The sequence below is a fragment of the Prionailurus viverrinus genome, chromosome A1 (genome assembly GCF_022837055.1).
Source record: "Prionailurus viverrinus isolate Anna chromosome A1, UM_Priviv_1.0, whole genome shotgun sequence".
In the NCBI taxonomy this organism is placed as follows: Eukaryota; Metazoa; Chordata; class Mammalia; order Carnivora; family Felidae; genus Prionailurus; species Prionailurus viverrinus.
In genome coordinates, this window is record NC_062561.1 from 51,464,159 (window position 1) to 51,487,504 (window position 23,346).

General features: G+C 38.0%; 2 protein-coding genes and 1 long non-coding RNA gene across 12 annotated transcripts in view; 1 reads left to right on the forward strand and 2 right to left on the reverse strand.

Moving 5' to 3' along the window:
* The window catches only part of CLN5 (CLN5 intracellular trafficking protein), a 57,777-nt gene extending 35,133 nt beyond the window's left edge, over window positions 1–22,644 (forward strand). The window contains exon 4 of the mRNA XM_047853647.1: window positions 22,522–22,644. Within this exon, the coding sequence (XP_047709603.1) occupies window positions 22,522–22,556 (35 nt within the window). The 3' untranslated portion in view covers window positions 22,557–22,644. The remainder of the gene's footprint in view (window positions 1–22,521) is intronic.
* On the reverse strand, window positions 54–3,188 carry LOC125162530 (uncharacterized). Its single transcript, XR_007151073.1, has 3 exons — window positions 3,139–3,188; window positions 1,383–1,434; window positions 54–1,049 (listed from the first exon to the last, which is right to left on the reverse strand). It is a non-coding gene; the product is annotated as an uncharacterized LOC125162530 (long non-coding RNA).
* MYCBP2 (MYC binding protein 2) overlaps window positions 11,301–23,346 on the reverse strand; it is a 286,982-nt gene continuing 274,936 nt past the window's right edge. For all 10 annotated transcript variants that reach the window (XM_047853582.1, XM_047853618.1, XM_047853590.1 and 7 more), the window contains 6 exons: window positions 22,553–22,741; window positions 21,665–21,772; window positions 20,291–20,500; window positions 18,769–18,876; window positions 17,961–18,126; window positions 11,301–12,132 (listed from right to left, as the gene is read on the reverse strand). In XM_047853582.1, coding sequence (XP_047709538.1) covers window positions 12,017–12,132; window positions 17,961–18,126; window positions 18,769–18,876; window positions 20,291–20,500; window positions 21,665–21,772; window positions 22,553–22,741 — 897 coding nt within the window. In that variant the 3' untranslated portion in view covers window positions 11,301–12,016. The remainder of the gene's footprint in view (window positions 12,133–17,960; window positions 18,127–18,768; window positions 18,877–20,290; window positions 20,501–21,664; window positions 21,773–22,552; window positions 22,742–23,346) is intronic.

The following is a 23,346-nucleotide window of genomic DNA, read 5'->3' on the forward strand; positions in this document are numbered from 1 at the left end:
GTTGGCCTTTTGTTAGCCATAATGCAATGAAGTTACGCTCCATCTCCTTCAGTGGGGAGATGTCTGCATAAATTATTGGGACTTATTCTGCATGACAGGATTGCCTCCATATCTCTTAATTTCATATTGTTAATGTTTTTATTGCTCTGTACTGAAATCTTTGTAATTACCTCAGATATGTCTGCCAAGTCACTTTTTCTTCAGATCGGTATAGTTTCTATTAAGCCAATCTGTGCTTATATTTTTTATTTCTAAAAGTGACACTTGGATCTTTTTCACATCTGCTTGATTTTTTCTGATTTTTTTCCTCTTGTTTTTAATTCTTTTTTTTTCTTTAATCATTTTAATCACATGAAATAATTGGGGGTCTAATCCTGATTTTTGTAAATGTTTGTTCATGGTGGGTTGTTATTCATGTTGTTACTCATGTTATTCATGAGTTCATCTTCTGTGAAGCTTCAGGTGTAGGAATCCTGTGCAACCTGGTTAAGGGTGTGTCACTCTAGGGAGGATTTTTGTGTTTGCTTCTGCTACATGCTGCAGGGTATTACTAGCCTGGAACAACTTTTTATAATAATTTCTTGACTCCTGGGTTCTTGGGTCATGACAGTATAAATTCAGGCGCCAATCTGTGTGAGGGCAGAGCCACGGTTATGAATTCTCAGAAAGACTTTTTTCCTAACCTAGAGCTCAAGCTAAAACAGGTTACTCAAGCTAAAACTGGCTCATCTCCCTGTGAGCTCAGCCAGCTATTCCTTGAAGAGGATAAAGATCTTTAAAATTCCGTCTTTATGCACACATCTCAGTTACAACTTCTCTTGCAAACTCATCTCCGGTCCTCATATAAGTCACTGTCTCTTCAGATAGTTCTTTCCTATCAACCCCTCCATTTTGCTGTTACGGACTTCACACTCACTCCTCTCAATTCATCCTCTATGTCTTTTAACTGCTCTTTCATATTTTTCTTTCTTTGTTTCTCTTTGTTGCATCATGTATTATCTTCTAACTCACTGATTTTCTCTTTGCCACCAATCTAGAATTCATACCAGCTGTGAAGTAAAATTGAAAATTCTTCTTTTTTTATTAAAAAAAAATTTTTTTAACGTTTATTTTTTTGAGACAGAGAGAGACAGAGCATGAACAGGGGAGGGTCAGAGAGAGGGAGACACAGAATTAGAAATAGAAGTCAATCCAAATGATATAAGGGAAAAGATGCATTAATAAAAGTAACAGTACTAATAAAGGAAACAATAGAGCAAGAAGATGGCATCGTCATGAACGTATATGCACCTCACAGTGTACAAAATGCATGAAGCAACAACAGATAGGACTGCAGGAAGAGATTAATCTACAACTCTAGTTGAAGATTTTAACACACCCACCTCAGAAACTGATACATCAAGCAGGCAAAATATAAGCAGAATCATTGTAGAGCTGAAAAATACAGGCAGTAACTTTAAGCTCTTGGGTATATGGAATTTTATACTGCAGAGTCATTGTAGAGAAACAAAACATTTACAAAACAGACCATGTATTAAGCCACAAAAGAGGGTAAAATCCAGAGTTTCAGGATCATACAAACTATGGTTGTTAGCCATAATGCAATGAAGTTAGCAATGAATAATGAAAGAAGAGCTAAAAATGCCATCTGTTTAAAAACTAAATAAAATAAATTACTACACGAGTTAGAAAAGAAATCATAACAGAGACTAAGAAATGTCTTTGTTTTAAGATAATTAAAATACCACATATATTAGTATTTAATCATACATCAGTAGAAAAACATCTATACCAACACTTAAAATGAAATTCAGAGTTTTAAATATAGCTATCCAGAAATAAGGACAATTTGACAAAAGCAAAGTATTTAAATCAATAAGTCAAAAGAAAAAGAAAAGCAACAGGAAAAAGCCAAAACATTCAGAACAAATGTATAATGATAGTCTACAAGGTGGCCACCCCGTATTCCTCCCTCCCCCACAACATCATGCTGTGCCTCACATTAGGTATGAAGTCCAGTCACCTTGCCCTTGAACCCAGGCTTGCCCTGGTGATTTGCTTTACTGGTAGCGCAAGACAGAAGTGATGTTTTAAAACTTCTGAGGCTAGATCATAAGAAACCTTACAGCCTTCATTTGGGTCTTTTGGAATGCTTACTCTTTGCATAGTGTGTCAGAACAATCGGTCACCATATTATAAAAAGACAAAGCCTCATGGAGCAGTGCACATTGAGTCCACAGAAACTTGAGAGATAATAATACACTGTTTTAACCCATTAAGTGTTGAGTGGTTTGTCATATAGTAGTGGATAATTGGAAGAGATTTAATAATAAAGACAAGGGCAGGAATCCATAAAATAGGAAAAAATAAATAAATAGAGAAGATTATAATAAACAAAAGCTGTTTCAAATAAAAGTGAATAAGGTAGATGCAACTCCGGTCAGATTGATTAAGAAAAAAAAAGGTTGCAAATTGAAAAGAATAGAATTTTTAAAAGGGGAAGCAAATACAGCCACCACAGATATTTAAAATTATAAAAGTATGATATATTAACTAATAAACTTGAAAGCCTAGATAAATTAATTCCTAGAAAAATATAAAATGCCAAAGTTGGCAGGAAGAAGTAGAGAAGTTGAATAAAACAATAGTCTTTGAAGTAATTATCAAAGCCCTCTCCCCCCAAATAGCCCTAGGCCCTGATGGAATTACAAGTGAGCCCTACCAGATTTCCAAGAAAGAGTTAACCCTTCTATCTGATACAAGTTACTGGAGAAAAAGATGAAGAGGAAAAGCTGCCCAGGTCATTTCATGATGCAAGTATAATCATGATTCCCAAACCAAATACAGAAAAGAAAACTATAGTCCCACTTGTCTTACAAAAACACGTGCAGAAATTCTAAAAGAAATATTAGTTAATCAAATCCAATAATGTACTACTAAAACTAAAAAATAAATAAATATTTAAAATTTAAATAAATAAGACAAAAAGTAAACAAAAGTGACAATAACACTCCAGAGGCCCCTGTCCTTTTGCCTTTTTCACAACACATATTGCCAGCTGGCATATAATAGACATAATGTATATCTGTTTAATGTCTGTCTCCCTTACTAGAATATAAGCACTAGGAAAATGTGAACCTGGGGTCTGTTTTGTTCATGGATCCTAGGCTCCTACGACAGTTCCTGGCTCAGTAAATGTTTCTTTGAATAAAGAAAGAATAGGACAGGACAGGGCTTATGTTGGTATTACACACTGCAGTGCCCAGACATGAGCCTTATTGTGACTCAAATCTGTCATGGGGAATAATTAGACAGGCAGTTTGATGTCACAAGGAGGGGAGAATCTCAAGAGGTAAACAGGATGGTGACAAGAAAACAGTCATAAGTGAGCTTGCTTATGGACCAGAGGACCCAAATTATACAGAGTTCTGTGCTTTTCTGACTCACCAATTTCACATGTCCTCCTGGGAATGGGAAACCTCATGGCAAACAGGAAATCTGTTCATAGAACACAGGAGAAAGAAACTGTAGCTCCTGTGGTCCTCCTCCTCCTCCTTCCCCTCCTACCTCCTCCTTCCATTCTTCTTCCTCCTCCTCCTCTCTCATTCTCCTCCTCCCACCTTCTCCTGGCTTCTTCTTCCTCCTCCTCCTTTCTTCTTCCTTCTTCTTCTCCCCTTCTTTTTTTTCTTTATTATCTACAAGGAGCTTGGTGGTTGCAAAGGAGGGAAAAAAAACCAAGGTCTCCGTCCTTCTATAGCTGTCTAAACTATTGGGATAACACCCACTGGTGAGATTAGAAAGTGTTATGTACAACTATGTATGAATAGGTTCCTAATAATAAGATTAACATTGTATACAAAGGTGCTGAGGGCATTCCTACAATAGGAATAGACAGGGAAAGCTCATTCATTTAAGAGGTCAGTTTTGAATCAAATCTTGAAGAAAGTAATGGGATTTGGCAGAAGAGGGGCAAGCAATCTATCCAAGTGGCAAGAAAAGCACAGAGTTAGTAAGTTCACAGAATCATGGGGAACCTGGGTGGCTCAGTTGGTTAAGTATCCAACTCTTGATTTTGGCTCAGGTCATGATCTCATGATTTGTGAGATCCAACCCTGAGATGCGCTCTGTGCTGACTGTGCAGAGCCTGCTTGGGATTCTCTGTCTGCCTCTCTCTCTGCCCTTCCCTTGTTTGCATACTTTCACTCTCTCAAAATAAGTAAACTTAAAAAAAAAAAATTAATTCTTAAAAAAAAAAAAAAAGACCACAGAATCATAATTAGAAGGTCATCATGTTCACTTCCTATCCAGGACTGAAGTCTGTTAGGGCATCTGTAGTGGACACCTATTCACATGTCTATCTAGCAGCTCCTTGGTGGGGAGCCCTTCCCCATCTATTTGGTTTTAATCATAGCTTCCTGTAGCTCGTGAACCTGGCCCCTATGCATCCGGTCTAAGACAGTCTTGCCCCAAGGAATTCAGAATTAATTCTGGAAGGAAGGAAGGAAGTAGTCCCTTCCTTGAATGCTTGGACTTGTAATATTTAGACCCAGAAGCAATAGGTGGTCATTTTCTACCACATGGTCTGGATGCTCTGCATTGAGATGCTCTGCGGTGAGAAAGAAGAACAAAATAGATGCAGAGAGGGGCACCTGGGTGGCTCAGTCGGTTGAGCACCGTACTTCAGCTCAGGTCATGATCTAATGGTTCATGAGTTCGAGCCCTGCATCTGGCTTGCTTCTGTTAGCCCAGACCCTGCTTCAGATCCTCTATCCCCACCCTCTGCTCTCTCTGCCTTTCCCCCACTCATGCTGTTTCTCTCAAAAATGAATAAACATTGGGGTGCCTGGGTGGCTGAGTCGGTTGAGTGTCCGACTGACTGCAGCTCAGGTCATGATCTCACAGTTTGTGAGTTTGAGGCCCGCATGGGGCTCTGTGCTGACAGCTGAGAGCCTGGAGCCTGCTTCGGATTCTGTGTCTCCCTCTCTCTGCCCCTCCCCCACTCATGCTCTGTCTCTCTCTCTCTCTGTCAAAAGTGAATAAACATTAAAAAAAATTTTTTTTAATGAATAAACATTAAAAAAAAATAGATGCAGAGAGAGGACCTACAAGCCCTGGAGGTATCCCAGCGATTGCATTTGTTTTGTTTGTTTTTTGCTTACTGAAGTTATTTTAAATTTGCTTTCTTTTGCTTGCAATCAAAACTCCTAACCAGTATACACGTGACCTGGAAAGGCTCCTCCTTGGGTCTCAAATGATGTTTCCTTTTACCTAAAAGGTGATTGTGGAATTTGGTCTCACTGTGTCCCATGTCTGGGCACGTGGGTGGGAAGTGGCATCTTCTCCGTAGCTGCCATTAACTGAGGGTGATTCTGCCTCCTTATACAGGGATGGTGGAAGGCTGGGATGGGCCTGGGTCGGCTGGAGTCCCGGGAAAATGAGTGGGCATGATGACTGCCTCTTTTTCCTGCCATCCACGTGGACAGGTCCACCACAATCTTACTATAAGAAAGACACATGCAGTTCTTTCCCGAGGGGCAGGCGGCTCTCCCAAGATCCTGTTCTGCGTTCACAGGATGTGCAAGCTGGAACAAACTACTTGACATTTTTTGTGCTTCAGTGTCCTCACCTGTCAAGTGGGAATAATAATAATAAAAATAACAATATCTACCACGCAGAGTTGTCATTGGAACTGAGTTAATGCCTGTAAAGCATGTGGGTCAGCAGCAGGCATACAGTAAATGCCCAGTAAACGTTAGTCAGCGCTGCTATCATTATTACTGGTTCTGATTCCTCTGGTGAGGACGCTCACTCCTCTAGGATGGCTTGCCTCAGCAACACCACTTCTCTGGGTTTTTCCAGAGAAAAATAGCCTAATGAAACTATTTCATTTTAGGCCATCTCTTTCTATTTTAATTCTGTCTAGGGTTAGATTGTAAACTTCTCAAAGGGAAGAAGTGACAGGAACCTTGTCTTTCAAGCCACTGTCTGACCCATTTTCTGCATTATCTTCCCAAAACACGTGTCTTTCCTCAAAAAAAAAATCTGAAGATCGGTGACAAAATTCAGACTGTTGAGAATGGGATTCTAAGCCGGTATTGTTTATTAGAAATATATACAAGTCACATATGCAATTTAAAATTTTCTAAATTAAAAAAATTTAATTTTCTAAATTAAAAAAAAAAAGTAAAAAGGGACAGGTAAAATTAACTTCAATAATATGTGTTATTTAACCGAGTCAGTCCCAACTATTATATTTCAATATGTAAGCAATTTAAAAAATAACTTGATAGTTTCAATTCTTTGCCTTTTACTACTAAATCTTTGCAAACCCTTGGGCTGGTTGTTTAACCTCTGTGAGTCTGAGCTGCCTCATCTGCCAAAGAAAAACAGTTGTTCACAGGTTTGTGGAAGAAGAAAGTGTGATAATGCCCATGAAGCCCATTGTATTTGTTCTTACTGCTGCTGTAACATATTACCACAGACTTAGTGGTTTCAAACAATACAGATTTATTAATGTATATAGTTCTGGAGACCAAAGTCCAAATGGGCTAAAATCAAGATGCTGGTAAAGCTGCATTCCATCTAGAGGTTCTAGTGGAAAATGTGTCTCCTTACCTTTTGCAGCTTCGACAGGCTGCTTGCATTCCTTGCGGGCTCACCCCTTCCTCCATCTTCAAAGCCAAGCAGTGTAGGGTCTTCTAGGCTCCTTCTCTGGCTTTATTCTTCTTGCCACATTTTTCCCATATTAGGACTCACATGTGATTACACTGGGCCTACTGGATTAATCCAGGAAACTCTGCCCATGTCAAGGCCTGTACCCTTAATCACATCTGCAAAGTTCCTTTTGCTGCTAGAGGCCACCTAGTCACATCTCCCGGGGATTAGGACGTGGGCATCTTTGGGGGCTGTTATTCTGCCTCCCATGCTCATGCATTGGCACAGGGGTTGGCTACTGTAAGCCCTCAACAAATATTCTCTCATTAGAAAACCTCGATTATAGTTCTTAACAACAGTGTATTATTTACACGCTTTTGTATTTGTGTTCTGTGAAGGTCTTATTTCTAGCACTTGGCCCACCACGTTGCACATATTAACTCAGTAACTCATGTTCATCGAGTAACTTCTATGTGTAAATCATGGTTACTAAGCAGCTGGGAACACAGTTCCCACCCTCATGAGCATGCACTGTCAACTGTGGATACAGAACGGTGCTCAAATATTTATTAAATGGATTAATAAAGCAAAACAGCTTACGTCCACTTCAGGGGACACATCATTGGTTTGTTTTTTACCATGCTCCCTCCCTGGGATGCTCTTTCCTACTTTTGCTTGTCAAAATTTATCAATTCTTGGAGTGCCTGGGTGGTGCAGTCAGTTGAGTGTCCAACTCTTGATCTCTACTCGGGTCATGATCTCACAGTTCATGAGTTTGAGCCCCGCCCGCATCAGGCTCTGATCCCTACTTGGGATTCTGTCTCTCCTTCTCTCTGCCCCCCCCCCCCCACTTGTTCTCTCTCTCTGTCTCAAAATAAATAAATAAACATTAAAAAAATTAAAAAAATGACCCATTCAAGACTAGGCTCATATACCTGCACTTTGGTTTTTTTGAGGAAATGGACATTGCAAGTTGTAACTGAACATGCTTCCTGTCTTGCCTTGTTAGCCAAGAAACTTGTTTCAAAATTTTTGGCCTGTTCTCTAGCAACTACCTAAGACTATGTGGTTACTTACTTGACACTCATCTCTAACCTTGGGTTTCCTTTCATAATTTTTTTCAGCGTAACTCCCTTCAGTATTTACCTGTTATAGTCTCTGAATTTTTTCCAAGCTACCTTACGTCATTTGTGAAATGAAGACACTGTGAGTAAGTCATTTAAAATCTAGTACCCTCCTGTGTCAGTCAGGCCCTCTGGGAAAAGATGCCAAGATAGAGTTAGAAGTGCAGTAAGTCTGTTTGGGGTAGTGCCTATGAGAGATGAAAGGGCAAGGGTGCAGTGAGAATGGAGGGCCGTCAGACTGTGACTTGGGTGTGGCATCTATGAAATGGTAGAGAGAAGGAAGGTTGGGTAGGAAGAGCTTCCAATTGTAGCGCTGCTCTAAGAAAGTCTGGGCTGGCCCAGGTTCTGGTGGTTTGCCCAGAAGGGAGCGCTGCTTGGGCAGAAATGGCCAGGTCCTAGCTCTCCACAGCCCTGCCACTGGCCAGGGCTTCCCCGGGGAGAGTGCAGCTTTGGACTAAATGCTGTGGCAGGTGTGGAGCTGGAGGCTGTCAGCTAACCATGCTCTGTGACGTAGGGGCCGCCCCACAAGGAGATCTGAGCTGTGCACCTCCACATCTAGATTGCACGCTTCTGGAGGCAAACACTGTCATGTTCCCTTTGTGACTTTGCCTGTGTTGCAAGTGTCCAGTTACTATTTCATAAATTACTTTTTGTCATCAGTTTGGTGACCAAACATCATCAGTTTGGTGATGTAATAGCAATAGCATGATGTGGGAGAAAGAGCTTGGGTTTTAGAGACAAAAAGAACAGGATTCACATCTCAGGGTTTTTTTTTTTCAGACAAATCTAGATTAGATTAGCTGGGATCTGATGCAAGTCATTTAACTTCTCTAAGCCCTTAAGGTCATGAAATGAGATTAACCATGCTGTAGCCTACAGAATTGCTGGGAGGATTAAATGAAATGCCTACAATTTGGTATCTGCCATTTAGGAGGTGTTGAATAAATGTTCTTTTTTCCTTTATGTTTCACTTTCAAGTAAGATTTTATTGTGGGAGAAAGTGCTTGTGTAAATACTTTCTCATTTGACTTAGATTAGGTATTATTTTTTCTAAGAAGTTGTAATTAAAAAAGGGTAAGTGGCTTACTCAAGTTCACAAGTTCGCAGAGGCAGATGCAGGACCCAAACCCAAGCCTTCTGGCTTCAATTTCAGCTCTTTAAGTACTGTTGGTGTTTTTCAGGAAAACGAGCTGCAATGTCCCATCTGGGAGCTACTGTCAGAACCACATGACCATGTGCAGGTGGAACTCAGTGACAAAGTGGGGAGAGACGTTGGGGCTGAAAAGTCTGAAAAAGAAGGGGAATCAACACCTGTTGTGAATGGAAAGTGAACAGAGAATACAGATTTTTCAAGTAAACTTATTGACTCTAAGAGTTTTTAGACCTAAGCAGTCTGGCCAGAAAACTGCTTAAAACATGGCTTTTCCTAGGCCTGCAAATATGACAGAAAAGGGTTTCTTTCCGGATTCCCTAACTCCTGCTATTGTGATTCTGTTGTTTCTTGTCTTTTTCTTGGTGCACAGTATGCTTGAGCCAAAAAGCGTGCCAAGGCATTTCCCTTCTGTGCTTTGTCATAACTTATTCCTAAAGTTATGTTCTCTGGTTTTGAGATGCTTGGGATATGATTAAGTATAGCATCCTCATAAATGAAGGTAAGTTTTATCCTTTTGATTTCTAGAATGTTGATTTGAGATGGCTCATTCTACTCAAGCATCTTGTTAGTTTCCTGTTTCCTTTCTTTTCCATGCCAATTCACACACTGGAACTGATCAATCTGCCAGCTAAGTTAATGGATACAAAATGGTATTCTTTTCAGTTCTCAAGCGTCCGTGATGTCTCCTCTCTGTGTGACATTCTGAAGGTTGGCTTCATTCCTGTGGCCTGTGATTTTAAATCCACTGTTATTACAATGGCCTCACCACATTCTCCCCTCCAGGTGTCCTGGATATTCCTAGGAACAGCTTCCATCTCTGCTTCTACTTTGTGTTTCTTGGAAACATTTAAAGCCAGTTCTGAGCCTGTACCTTCCTTCAGTCTTCTCCCACAGGACTTGGCATGGGATGAAGAGGACTGGGGAAGAAGGGAGACACAGCTTCCTAAGTAGATCCTGAGAGTTAGATTCTGGGGCTGAGGGGTTGTCTCGGGAACAGGGTCATCCCTTTCTGATGCCTGTTGCCCAACATCCTCACGGCACAATGACTTGTTCTGAAGAAAAAGACTGTATTGCCCTGAAGGTTCTAGAATCTCTTTTGAACACAGGCAGCCAGTCCCAATTGGCCCTTTGAGGATATAAACATGCCTTCAGAACACTTCTCTTCTTAAAGCTCAAGATTTCTTCATGAAATATTAACCCAAGGTATTCTGCAGGTTCAGAGTGGATTAGTTCTGCCTGCAACCCTTTTAGCTTGGCTTGGAACCACCAAAAGTGCCCTTAATAACAACAGATTACTCCTGCTTTCAAACACATTGGGGCAATTAAAAACTGCTTGCAACTCTGGGGCAACATCACCCAATGCAAAGGGAGTTTGCATAATCCGCTTAAGAGATTTTAAAAGAAAGTGTTATCATTACTTTTTCAGTGATGGGTCAGATGTATCTTATTTAGATTAAGGGGGACCTTCTTCCTTGCTCAGCAAGCCTAAGAGCTTGCACATCCAGCAGACCCACAAACTGCATCATGAAGAGATCAATCTGTGATATTCCGATTTTATTTTTGCAGTAAAGTCTTCAACATCAGGAGTTAGACTACTCACACTGCTCTATTACATTTTAGAATGTTCTGCTTACATATTTTTTTTCTCATGCGTTTCTCTGCCCCTTGAAATGCTACTTATTCTTCAAGATGGAGCTCAAATGGCCTCTCAACTATTTCTCTCCTAACAACAACAAAAACCATTAACAGCGATCTTTCCTAAAGCCTGAAGGATAAGACTTGGGCATGTTTATGAAATTTATTAGAAGATTCTCTAAAGAGTTAACTGTGTTCAGATTTGATCTTTTCATTTTAAGTTTCTTCAAGGCAAACATTATATTGACACATCAATTTATGTATTTCCAACAATGGGAATATAGAACAAAACTGAAAAAAACTTTTGTCATTCTCATGAAATAAATAGAAACTGATTTATGATACTTATAAATAACAATTGTCAATTTTATGAGTTAACTATAAAAAAAGATCCACAGAAACACACTGTAGTCTGTGAAGAAGAGGCAAGTGATTTTGTTGATGATAAAAGTCCAAAAAGGTTCTGGTTAGTAAGGTAGAGGTTGGTCAATTTCCTAGATGGTTTTTTTTCTGTCTTTGGCATGTGTCTGTTTATTAACACATATATTTATTTGTTCTTCCCAGTGTTTAATTAAGATTCCAAAATGTACTTCATTACTAGTCTTATTTTCCCTAAGAGTTATGAAAGTTATCATTGTGTTGTGTCAGTGAATTTTTTTACAAGGAAAATTGGATGGAATTTAGACCTTAAAGGTATTTAAATTTTGTTTCTGAAGAAACACCTCACACAGTTGTTAGACTTTATCACTGTATAAAAATGTACAGTGGTTTATTGACATGTACATTCCAATATGTTTACAGCTGCAAGATAATGAGGCACACTCAGTATTGCACTTCATTAAAATTTCAGGCTCAACTTAACCTAGAAGTTTAAATGAAACTGCATTTGTAATTTAGTAATTCTTATACAGAACAAACATTGATATCTTTATATACAGTGTGATACTTATTACATTTATATGCCAGTCCTAACACAATTTTTTTTTTTAAATAACAGTCTAGGAAATAAACCAGAATATTCTTCTTTTCATCCCCACCCGTGATGCAATTATACAGGATTACAAAAAAGGCAGTATACAATAAACAATGATTATTTTTCTTTTTTGCTTGAAAGCCAGCATCATTCTTAGTCCATGGGCATGGCGATTCTTTTATATCAATTATCTATAAATGTTCAATGCTTCACAGGCCAATGACGGTAATGGCCACATGCAAACACCTCACAAGTTTGATGTCTTGGTTCAAAAGAAAATAAACTGAAATAATGGGGAAACTTTCCATAGCAAGAATTATGTACATGGTATTTGGCATCCTTCTTGCACTGTGAATGGTTCATTTTCATGGATGTAAAAATGGTCCCGTCCTTATCCTGAGCAGAGTTTAAACTTTACCACATCCACTTGGGGGATGAAGGCAACTTCTTCTCTGTAGACAAAGGAATCTGAGTGTTCTAAAAAGTGTGAGCATTTCTGCACACTCCACAGCCCAGAGCAAATTCTTCCCCAGTGGGTGGATGAACAACATGGAGTGGACATTCAGTTCCTTCTAATTGTTTGCCTTTGGGACCTGTATACATTTTGAAGGAGGCAAAAGCATATAATTAAAAAAACACACACATATATACAAACCTAATGTAAATATAAATTACTGATAAGATATTCAAAGAAATAACAGGACTATGGTTACACAAATACAAATTTTAAAAATGACAGAATCTACCTACAACATCTTGCCTAGAAATCACCTCTATGAGCTATAGATTTTATTCTATCAATGAATGAGATACCTCATCTTAAACATTTTTATTTTTTTTTTTAATGGAAGTACAGTTGACACACATGCTACTTTAATTTCAGGTGTGCAACATAATGCTTCCACACAGCTATACATTATGGTATGAGCCATACCATCTGTCACCATACAAAGCTATTATAATACCACTGACTATATTTCCTATGTTATACCTTTCACTTTGGTGACTTATTCATCCCATAAGTAGAAGCCTGTATCTCCCACTCCCCTTCACCCATTTTGTGCCTACTTCCCCCACTCAGAACCATCAGACTGTTCTCTGTATATGGATCTGTTTCTGCTTTTTTGTTTCGTTTAGTTTTTTAGATTCCACATTTAAGCGAAATCATATGGCATTTGTCTTTCTCTGTTTGACTTATTTCTTATTACTTAGCATAATACCCTCTATGTCTCCATCCATGTTATCACAAAAGGGAAGATCTCTTTCTTTTTATGGCTGTGTAATATTCTACTCTGTGTATATGTGTGTGTGTGTGTGTGTGTGTGTGTATACACACATCTTCTTTATCCATTTATCTCTTGATGGGCACCTGGGTTGCTTCTATATCTTGGCCATTGTAAATAATGTTATAATAAACATAGGAGTACATATATCTTTTTGAATTAGTGTTTTCATTTTCTTTGGGTAAATACCCAGTAGTGGAATTACTGGATCATATGGTATTTCTATTTTAAATTTTTTGAGAAACCTCCATATTGTTTTCCACAGTGGCTGCACCAGTTTGCATTCCTACCAATAGTGCACGAGGGTTCCTTCTAGTCCACATCCTTGCCAACACTGGCTATTTCTTGTCTTTCTGATTCTAACCATTCTAATTGGTGTAAAGTGACACCTCATTGTGGTTTTGTTTGGCATTTCCCTGATTAGTGAGGTTGAACATTAGATATATCATTTTAAAGCAAAGAACAATGAACAAAAATCGTCATGAAAATCTGTCAGTTCAGTTGAATAGAACACTATTCTGGATGAGAAAATATGGAGACTTTTTAATAGAATGTTTTTCTGCAGGTAAAAACAAATTTAAATGTAAATAAGCCATGTTAGTTCTCTGAAGAAAACGCACACACTGATGAAATGGAAAGACTGATTATTAAAGACTGTTATTTTAAAAGTATCTGAAGGAAGATTAGTAGAAAAATGAAAATCAGCTTAAATACATGAATGGTAACATAATATAAAATATAACAATCTGGAAGAAGCACTTAGGGAAAATAGAAACTTAATGAGGCTTAAAAATGTACATAAAACTATACTTTTCTATTTTAAAAGACTTGCTATATCATTGTGCTTCATGTGATGTGTTTCTTATCATTTAAAAAGGACTTTTAGGGGCGCCTGGGTGGCGCAGTCGGTTAAGCGTCCGACTTCAGCCAGGTCACGATCTCGCGGTCCGGGAGTTCGAGCCCCGCGTCGGGCTCTGGGCTGATGGCTCAGAGCCTGGAGCCTGTTTCCGATTCTGTGTCTCCCTCTCTCTCTGCCCCTCCCCTGCTCGTGCTCTGTTTCATTATTTCTCAAAAATAAGTAAACATTAAAAAAAAAAAAAGTAAAGGACATTTAGCTCCTTTATAAATGAGGAACTTGACTGTGTAGGGAATCCTGGCTGGGCTTATACCTGAATACAGGGTCTCTAACAGCAGAGGAAGAAACAGAAGTATGCATTTGTTTCCTACAGCTAGTAACCAAAACAATAAATGTAAATTTTGACTCTGAAAGAAAAGTATGAGATTGGATGGAATAAGCTTACCCAGATGAATGGGGAATGAGATCTTAACTGAATTTAGCTCTTCTAGGTTTAAAAGAAGGAAAACAGGAGGGATAAAAGGCTAGTGTTTATGAAGCTCTTAGCCTGGCACAGTATGTTAGCTGTTATTACTACCACTGAACAAGTACAAACTGCCTCTATCCATATAATAGTAAGACCAAGGCAAGAGGGTAAGTATCACACTGAAGACAGGTCATCTCAGAGGGAGAAGTCAACTGCTGGTTTCAGCTACCAGACATAAGAGCAGCAGTTAAAACCTACAAAGGTAATTATTCCGGTTATAAATTATAGTGTGTATCAGTACCTGCCACCCCAAATCACACTGCACACTGATATTCTGCCCACCCCACTGGTGGGTGGGGGAGAGTTGTCAGGAAGAGGGACACTCAAGTACACGACACCATAAATGATGGCTCCTGCAAACTGCAGTCCTTGTTTTTTTCTGGGAGAAAATAAACGATCACTTACTCAACAAATATTTACTCAGTGCCTAATGTGTGAATGGTGTTACATTAGGTGCTTGAGATGTAAAAATGAATAGTACATGGCCCCTATCTTCAAGGAGTTAGTAATCTAATCATGAAGGTAAAAAATAGTAATATAATCATGATGCTAAAAAAAAATACAGTGAAAGTAAAAACAAAAGAAAAATCACCTGCAGACACTTGTGTGCTTGCTATTGAGGTACTGCTCTAGTATGTCAACTCAATCTTCTACCAGTCATAGAGGCAGGAACTATTGTCCCCATTGTGCAGATAAGAAAAGTGAGGCAAAGTTAACTTAATCTTTCTTGATTCTTAGGTCCCTCATCTTTTATTTTAGTTTTTTTATTTGAAAAAAAATTTTTTAACATTTATTCATTTTTGAGAGACAAGAGTGCGGGTGGGGGAGGGGTAGAGGGAGAGGGAGACACAGAATCTAAAGCAGGCTCGAGGCTCTGAGCTGTCAGCATGGAGCCTGACGTGGGGCTCAAACTCATGGACCGCGAGATCATGACCTGAACTGAAATTGGACGCTTAACCTACTGAGCCACCCAGGAATCCCTTAGGTCCCTCATCTTTTAAATAGGCACAGCAATATTTAACTCTAAGTATTCTGGCACTAAGAAGGTGGTTAATAATTATTTTAGGAAGTAACAGAGGAATGGTCTACTTTAACTTCTTAATCTGGACTCTTGTTCTTATCCATATATTAAAAATTGGAATTAATGGGTTGACAGTGGTTACAGAATCAATCCCTCCGACCTTCTAAGTAAAATGTATGGCCATCTTCCCTGCTGATTTCACTGTGGGGTCTGCTTTAATTCTATTCCAGTTCTCTATAGGAATGGATGAGTTAATGAGTTAGATGAATGTGAAAGGCTGGGAGAGTATGCCTCAGTCTAAGTGTTACGATCTTAGGCCAGCTACTGAATTTCTCTGGGCCTTAACTTTCCATCTGTGAAGGTGAGAATAACACCAGCTACCTTGTAGGTTGTAAAAACTAGGTAAGAAAATGTATGTGAAAATGCCCAGGATTGATGTCAGTTCCCTCCTTCTGTCATCTCTGTAAATCCTCTCCTGCCTCATCCCTCTGGCTCATGGTTGTTTCCAGGGTGAAGTCCCTGTACTGGCAGAGCTCGGTGATCATGTGAATGTGTGAGGGAAGCCTTGCCTTTGCTGGAACCTCTCAGCGACTATCCACTTCTGTGTTCTCCACACTTGTTTTATTGCTAGCTAACCTCTTGATTAATTTTAGTGTTTGGTTGTTGTTTTGTCTTCGTTTCTGAACATAGAAGAAACTTTCTTTCATTAAGTAAAAATGTGAATTTTCCCTGATGATATTGCTTGCCTCTAAACTTTCTCAACTAGAAGCTGCTTGTCTCTTGAGCTCCTCTGTGTCATGAAGCCAGGAAGCAAGACCGACTCTCCTGGTTCCCATTTACTTCTAGACCACTGACTTACAACTTTCAATTCAATAACCCTCTTCCCGTGAAACTAACATGAGCCAGAAAACTGCCCCTATCGTACTTCCTTCATTTGCTGACCTCCAGCTCACCACCCTCCTCTAGCTATTACATTTCACATCTTTATGCTGGTCATTATCCTAAACACCTAGCCTTACATTATTCTGATCTTGCTTCTTTCAAAGTCTACTACATCTACTTTAAAATAAAAAATTCTTTTTAGAGGGGAAAGAGTGTAACAATTTATATTTGCCATGAACAATCTTTTATCTATTTAACATAAACAAAATAGCAAAAGTAGCTATACTTAAAAAACAAACCCTACTTATTCTTTCTGAATGGATAATATATTTCTCATTGCTTAAAAATCAAAATGTTAAAACACTGTATACATTGAGTCACCTTTCTCCCATCTCTACCTATCTTCCTGGTTTTTCCCAATAGTAAATTAATTTTATTAATTTCTAGTGTATCTTTCCACAGTTTTTTAAAGGCAAATATAAACAAATGAGCATATATTTTCATTTTCCCCTTTCCTACAAGACAGCAGACTATATACCTTGTTTTGTAAATTGATTTTTCTTTTTTCTTTAAAAGTTTTCATTAAAAATTTTTTTATGTTTAGTTATTTTTGAGAGAGAAAGACAGTGCAAGTGGGGTAGGGGCAGAGAGAGAGGGAGACACAGAATCCAAAGACGGCTCCAGGCTCTGAACTGTCAGCACAGAGCCTGACGTGGGACTTGAACTCACAAACTGTGAGACCATGACCTGAGCTGAAGTCGGATGCCTAACCAACTAAGCCACTCACACGCCCCTGTAACTTGATTTTTCACGTAACAGTCTCCTACACATCTTTCCATATGAGTACATAGAGACTCCATCCTCATCACCATTTTCTCTTTTTGATGGTGCACAGTACTTAGTGTGTAACCACCCTCCTGCTGGACACCTGGGTTGCTTATGAATTTTTATTTTTACAAGCCATGTTGCAATGAATAGTCTTGTTTATTTGCTTTTTTAATTTACCTCACATATGTAGGTATATCCTCAGAAGTGGGACTGTTGAAAGGTAGATGTGTCAGCAATTTTGAGAGGCTTTTTTTCAGTAGGGTTCTAGCATCTGCTCTCTGATAAGTGGTGGATGAGAGTATGTTTCTCAGCTTTCAAAAGATTGTGGATTGTGCTGTAAGTACTTTTGCATGTATTTTCACCAATTTCAGATATATCTCATGTAAAATTCTCTTCTTTGGTCACATTTACCTCCCCTTCTGCTTCCCCCACTTCTGTGAAGCCTGGTACTCCACTGCATTGGAACCACCAGCCTCCTGACCTCTTCCAATCTTTTGGGTTTCTTTTTGGTTTCATATTCCTATTTTTCTCAGCCTGGCCTCTACACACAATTATTTCTCCTGTATTCTCAGCGGCTTAACTCCTTGGCTTTCCTGACGCTCCCTACGCTGCCGATTCCCAGCCTCTCTAGATCAAATCACTTGTCGGTTTTATGGTGCTGGTTCCAGACTTCTCAAAAAAAAAAAAAAAAAAAAAAATTACAAAATCCTTTAAAACTGTTCTATTATCAATTCATAATTTCAAACTTCACATGGCCCTGTAGTGCGAAACAGTGATTTTTTTACTGACTTTCTTCTTCCCCAGGTGCCGGTTTCCATTACAACTCTTGACCCTCATCACCATGGTGACCTTTCTACTTCACTCAGAATGTCAAAAGCTTACAAGGGCCAAGAAATTTGCTCTGATTCTTTAGTCTAGTTTGAACCGGATTTCTACCACTTGGAACAGGGTTCTCTTGTGATCATTAAATTAAACTCGAAAGTAAATACATTACAACAATGTTTTTAAAAATATTAAAAGCATACCTGCAGGACAGTGTGGTAGTTCTTCCTTAGGAATGCTAGTCATTCTTTGAAAATCATCATGACAAGCATTACAAAAATGTGTTGTTCCAAAACAGAAAAAGACTGCCACTGAACAGCAGTAGCGACATTTATACTCCAAAAAGTCTGTGCCATGTTTTGGACACATCTATAGCAAAAGAAAATAAACAGACACAAGATTATAGTGAGTCTATTTCAATTACAGTTAAGACGGTCATATATGTAGCTTAGTGATTCGTATCATGTGAGTATGCATAGCTCTCAAAACTGATTGGAAAACTGAGGATATATGCATTGAAAAATTAATGAATAAACGCATAGCTCTGCTCAAAAGGTCTGGAGAAGGCCCTAAATTCTCATCTCAGATTCATCATAGCCAATCTGATTTAATAAGTAAGACAGTTGATTTCCTGGTAAATTTTTCCTGGTCAGCCAAACTGAATGGTTAATAATATTTAATCTATCTCTCAGTCTCACAGATGTACTATGAAGATTTCATGGAAGTGAGGTAAACCTAAAAGTGTGACTACAGGTTTGAGAAAGTGAAATACATAAATTTATTACTTGTTGAAATATGGTGATAATTTTATTTAAGACAAAATTATAAAATGTAAATGCCATCCAAGAAAATAACATATATGAATTAATTTGAAAAATTATACACTGCTATAAACACTGGGCAAAAACTTGCTGTATTATTCCCACCATCTTAGTTATATTATTATTTTTGAAAAAAAAATAGGAGCTTAACATATCTAAACTGTCTTTTCTATTAAAATGTGCTACCCACCTGAGCCCTGGACACATCAGAACAGGCACCACAAATGAGCTCTCTGGGATCATAATCATCCCCTTGTCCAGCCTCAGCATCACACCGAGCTTCGCCACCAAAATATGCCTATGCGGAGAACAACAACAAAAACCTTGTCATGGAAGATACAGTATGAGGATACTGAAAGTAAAATCAAGAGGTCTTAGAAAATACTATTATCTATTAGACTCTCCCCTGCAGTGCCCAGTGGATGCCCATATAGTTAGACTGGAGTATGAAATAAAGCTACTTTAATCTGGAATAAACTCATGCATACAGTAGGAACTCCAAACACTGTACTGTCAAAGTAAAATAACAAAAGAATGTATAATATTCCAAATAAATATAAAAAATATATTAAGTAGTGAAGAGAAACTGCTTTCTCAGGGCAAAGTTTGAGTAATTTTTCTCATTTTGAAACATTAAATGTTTCCTTCTATTGTTTTGATAATCATGCGTGAGAATTTTCCAAATTTTAATACTGTAGTAGTAATAGTAGTGGGGGAGGGACAGAGAGAGAGGAAGACACAGAATCCGGAGCAGGCTCCAGGCTCCAAGCTGTCAGCACAGAGCCTGACACGGTTCGAACCACAAACCATGAAATCATGACCTGAGCTGAAGTCGGATGCTCAACCCACTAAGCCACCCAGGCGCCCCTTGAGGTTTAGAAATATTAATCTACTAGTAGCAATGTGAATGTAAAGGATGGAATGGAGGGGTTAGGGGCTCCACACAGGGGGCTCAGTAAGAAGGCTACTATAATTACCAAAGACAATGATTAGGGTTGCTGAAGATGTAATAGAAAAAAAAGAATTCAGAGATATTTAGAGACAGAATTGATAAGACTTTGTAAATAAAGACCAGACACTGAGACAGTCAAAGTTGATGAATGTAATACTTCTCATGTGGACTTTGAAGTATCTGTGAAAAAATTAAAATGTCTGGTAAGCAGTTAAATATTTGTATCTAAGTCTCAAAAAATTTTCAAGGTCAGAATGATACAGATGTTTGGTGAACAAGAGCTCTGCAAAGGTAAGAAGGTTGTAATTAGGCAAGAATACAGTGCTGAGAAACTAAATCTATACAGAGCAGGTAAATGAAAATGAGCCTTATAAAGGAGTTAAAGACAAATAACCAGAAATAAAGAGTAGTACTTTCCAAGAGTAGCATCTTGGAAGCCAAGGAATTTTATGAGGAAATGGTGGTAAGAGCAAGTAGGAGAGATTTATTTAAGAACTAACTGGATTTGGCAAACAGGAGATTACTGATGTGAAGTGGCTTGTGTACAGAAATACTACATGCTTTGGAAATAGTTTGTACAGGTTAAAAAAATCCCAAAACAAACTGAGTAAAAAAATTCAACTTAAAACATAGTATCAAGCTTTCTCATTTTTAACTTCGGCCTTAAGATATAAGAATTCAGTATCATTATACAATTCAATTCTTAATCACATAGGTAATCTCTAGTTCTTAAAAATTCCCATGATAATTTACAGCATACCTTTCTGCATTTGTAGCAGACATAATATGCATATCTATTCATGGCATAGCCAGCGGGGTCATTATAAAATCTCACACCAGGTGTTGTGATAGCTTCACTCTTATGCAGACCTTCGTATTCCAATCTCATTAAGGCTTTTCTTCTGACATCTTCATAGAGATCTTTTATTGGATCAAGCAGGTCTTTTAATACTATATGATTTATTTTGTTCTGAAATTTAAAAAATGAACATTCTTTAACAGAATCATTTATTTATGAATTCAACAAATACTTAAGTGTGCATCTAAGAATTAAGCACTGTGTTAGGAGATAACCAGAGAGTGGATATTTTCTAAATAAAATACCGTTTAAAAATAATCCTGTAAAACCCTCACAAGCCCACATTTTTCCAAGATCAGGGACAATGGGGGCAAATGAGACATAAAGCATGAAAATTCTGTTTCATTATCTTCATATTTCCTGAGTCTGAAATATATCTTCTGTTGCCTTAGCTCTTCTGGGAATAAAAGGTTGCCTTGCTGCCACAAATAAGACCCACTCCCTCTGTGTGAGTGTCCTGGTTCTTTGGGGTAGGGTAGATGAAGAGGTAGTATTTTGTATATCACCTTCGTATATCATTTCCTAAATGTGACCTTTTCTGTGGCACCATATAAGAAGAGAGAGAAAATTATTTATTACAATATTTTTGATTGTTCCTCAGTCTAACTAAACAATGATTGCAGCAAGTCTTTCCATTTTATACCCTTTATACCAGTCTGCACATCTGAAGGAAATAGGGAGAACTTAACAGAGGAAGGAATGAAGAATTACTAGAGAAGGCACTGTCAGTCACATTCTGAAACAGGTTTTTTGTTAATCATGACTGGCTGGCCAAATCAAGTTGCTACTTTGTTTACTATCTTTAAAGAGATTTGTCAAAATGTTAATAATCTTCTCCTTGTTTTACCTACGCTCTAAAAGAATTCGTCTTATTGGCTCTGAAAACCCAGACTTAATCTTTATTGGCAGGTGTAAGAAGCTACAAGCACCACAGACTCATTCATTTTGGTCGTCACCTGCTGTCATGTCTCAGGATTTGAAGTGGTGACAAACACCATGCATGATGATGTCTAAATGAATTTTCTGATGCGATATGTTTAATTCCATTTAAACAGCTTTTAATGGGCACTTACTGTTTTGAAATGCATTATAATAGATAGAGGGATCTTATAATATTCTCTGGCACACCTGGATGAAAAGAGCAGAAACTGGTGGGGGACGGGGGTAAAAAGTAAATCGAGAAGGACACCAAGAGATGCTGACATGTTTATTCTGAAAGATGAAGGTAAAGATAAAAATAGATAGAAAGCAGACAGTTTCTGATTCTCTCCATACCTTGCAAATGGGACAAGATATAAAGCCAAATGTTATCCTTGGACCAAGCCATCTGTTTTCCAAAACTCGTCGGCAGCACTGTAAGTGGAATACGTGACTACAGTCCAGCTTAAATTAGAAAAAGAAAGGGATATAAGCAAATGTGATAACGATAAACACTTGAATAAATGGCAGATTATTCCATGTTCAATGCAAGGTGCTAGTTAAAGCAGGTAAGGGAAAAATCAAGTTTAGAATAATGAAATTTCAGATCTTCTCTGTTATTCATGAAATATTATAAACTATATCTTCAGCTTCTCCCAATTTGTTACCATTCGTGTATTAATGACACCTTAAAAGAGTAAGCCACGTTAGGGAGCAATTTAAAATTATTCACTTTTGTTTCTGGTAGAAAGAAGGAACTCCTGATTTAAAGGTTTAAGATTTATTTTTTAGAATATTCATTATTTTGCAGTTGTAAAAACTGAAAATATAAACAAGTGGTAAAAGTTTTAAAAACTTATTTAGCAAATTATAACTTCAATAATATTACTAACATTATAGATGTATGCAAATGCATTACATATATAGGTATGTTTATCAATTGCATAACGCTACCATTCTGGGTTTTCGAAATTAAGAAGAGAGTGGCTACTAGATAACCTTATTATTTTTTCCTCCCTTAAGAATATTTTATACATTCTATTGATTATACAGACTCACACAAATCACAAATTATGAGCACACAAAATGGAAAAAACATAAAGGGACAGAATTTGCTCTTCAAGAAATGGAAGATGTTAGTGGGACATTTTCTTCCAATGATATAAAATAGGTTTAATAACAAATATATTTATAATTCCCGTTTTAAATTCTAGACACTTGTAACACTTTAAGAGCTGAGACAACCTGAATGGCTGGTGCTGCTGAGAGCGCCTCGGTGAAACAGATCATGCACATGTCATCGGCATCTTGCTTCAGCGTCGTGGCACTTTTATCACAGCCGTGGAGACAGGGCAGACAGTGCTCTTCATTTTTAACACCTCCACATGGATGACCACAAGGATGCGTCTTACTACAGGCTATCTTAGCATATTCCTATTAAAAATAAATTATGATGGCATTCAAAATATCAAAAAGGGCATATCTCCTGGTAATTATATCCATTATATTAATTTTCCAAGATATTTTCCACAGGAAATACACATTGAGGCTATGTAACAATAAAGTTTTTTTTTTATTCTTCATTTGAATATAACCTAAAGATTATTAGCAACGTTTTTAACGTGTAATTTTTTAAAAAATAGAATTTATTGTCAAGTTGGCTAACATGCAGTGTATACAGTATGCTCTTGGTTTTGGGGATAGATTCCTGTGATTTATCACTTACATAAAACACCCAGTATTCATCCCAACAAGTGCCCCCCCTCAATGCCCATCACCCATTTTTCCCTCTCCCCTCCCCCGCATCAACCCACAGTTTGTTCTAAATTTTCACTTCACATAAAGAGAATGCTGATAAAAAAGTGAAATATAATTTTAGTGGATTTATTTTCATGCATAGTCCTGAAGCAAAAAAATTCCTGACATACAATCTCCCAATTACTACCTATCTCCTCACTACAATGGGTATAAAAAATATACAGATATCTTTCATAGCTGGACCCTATTCAAATTCTTAATTGAAGAACTGAAAATATTTG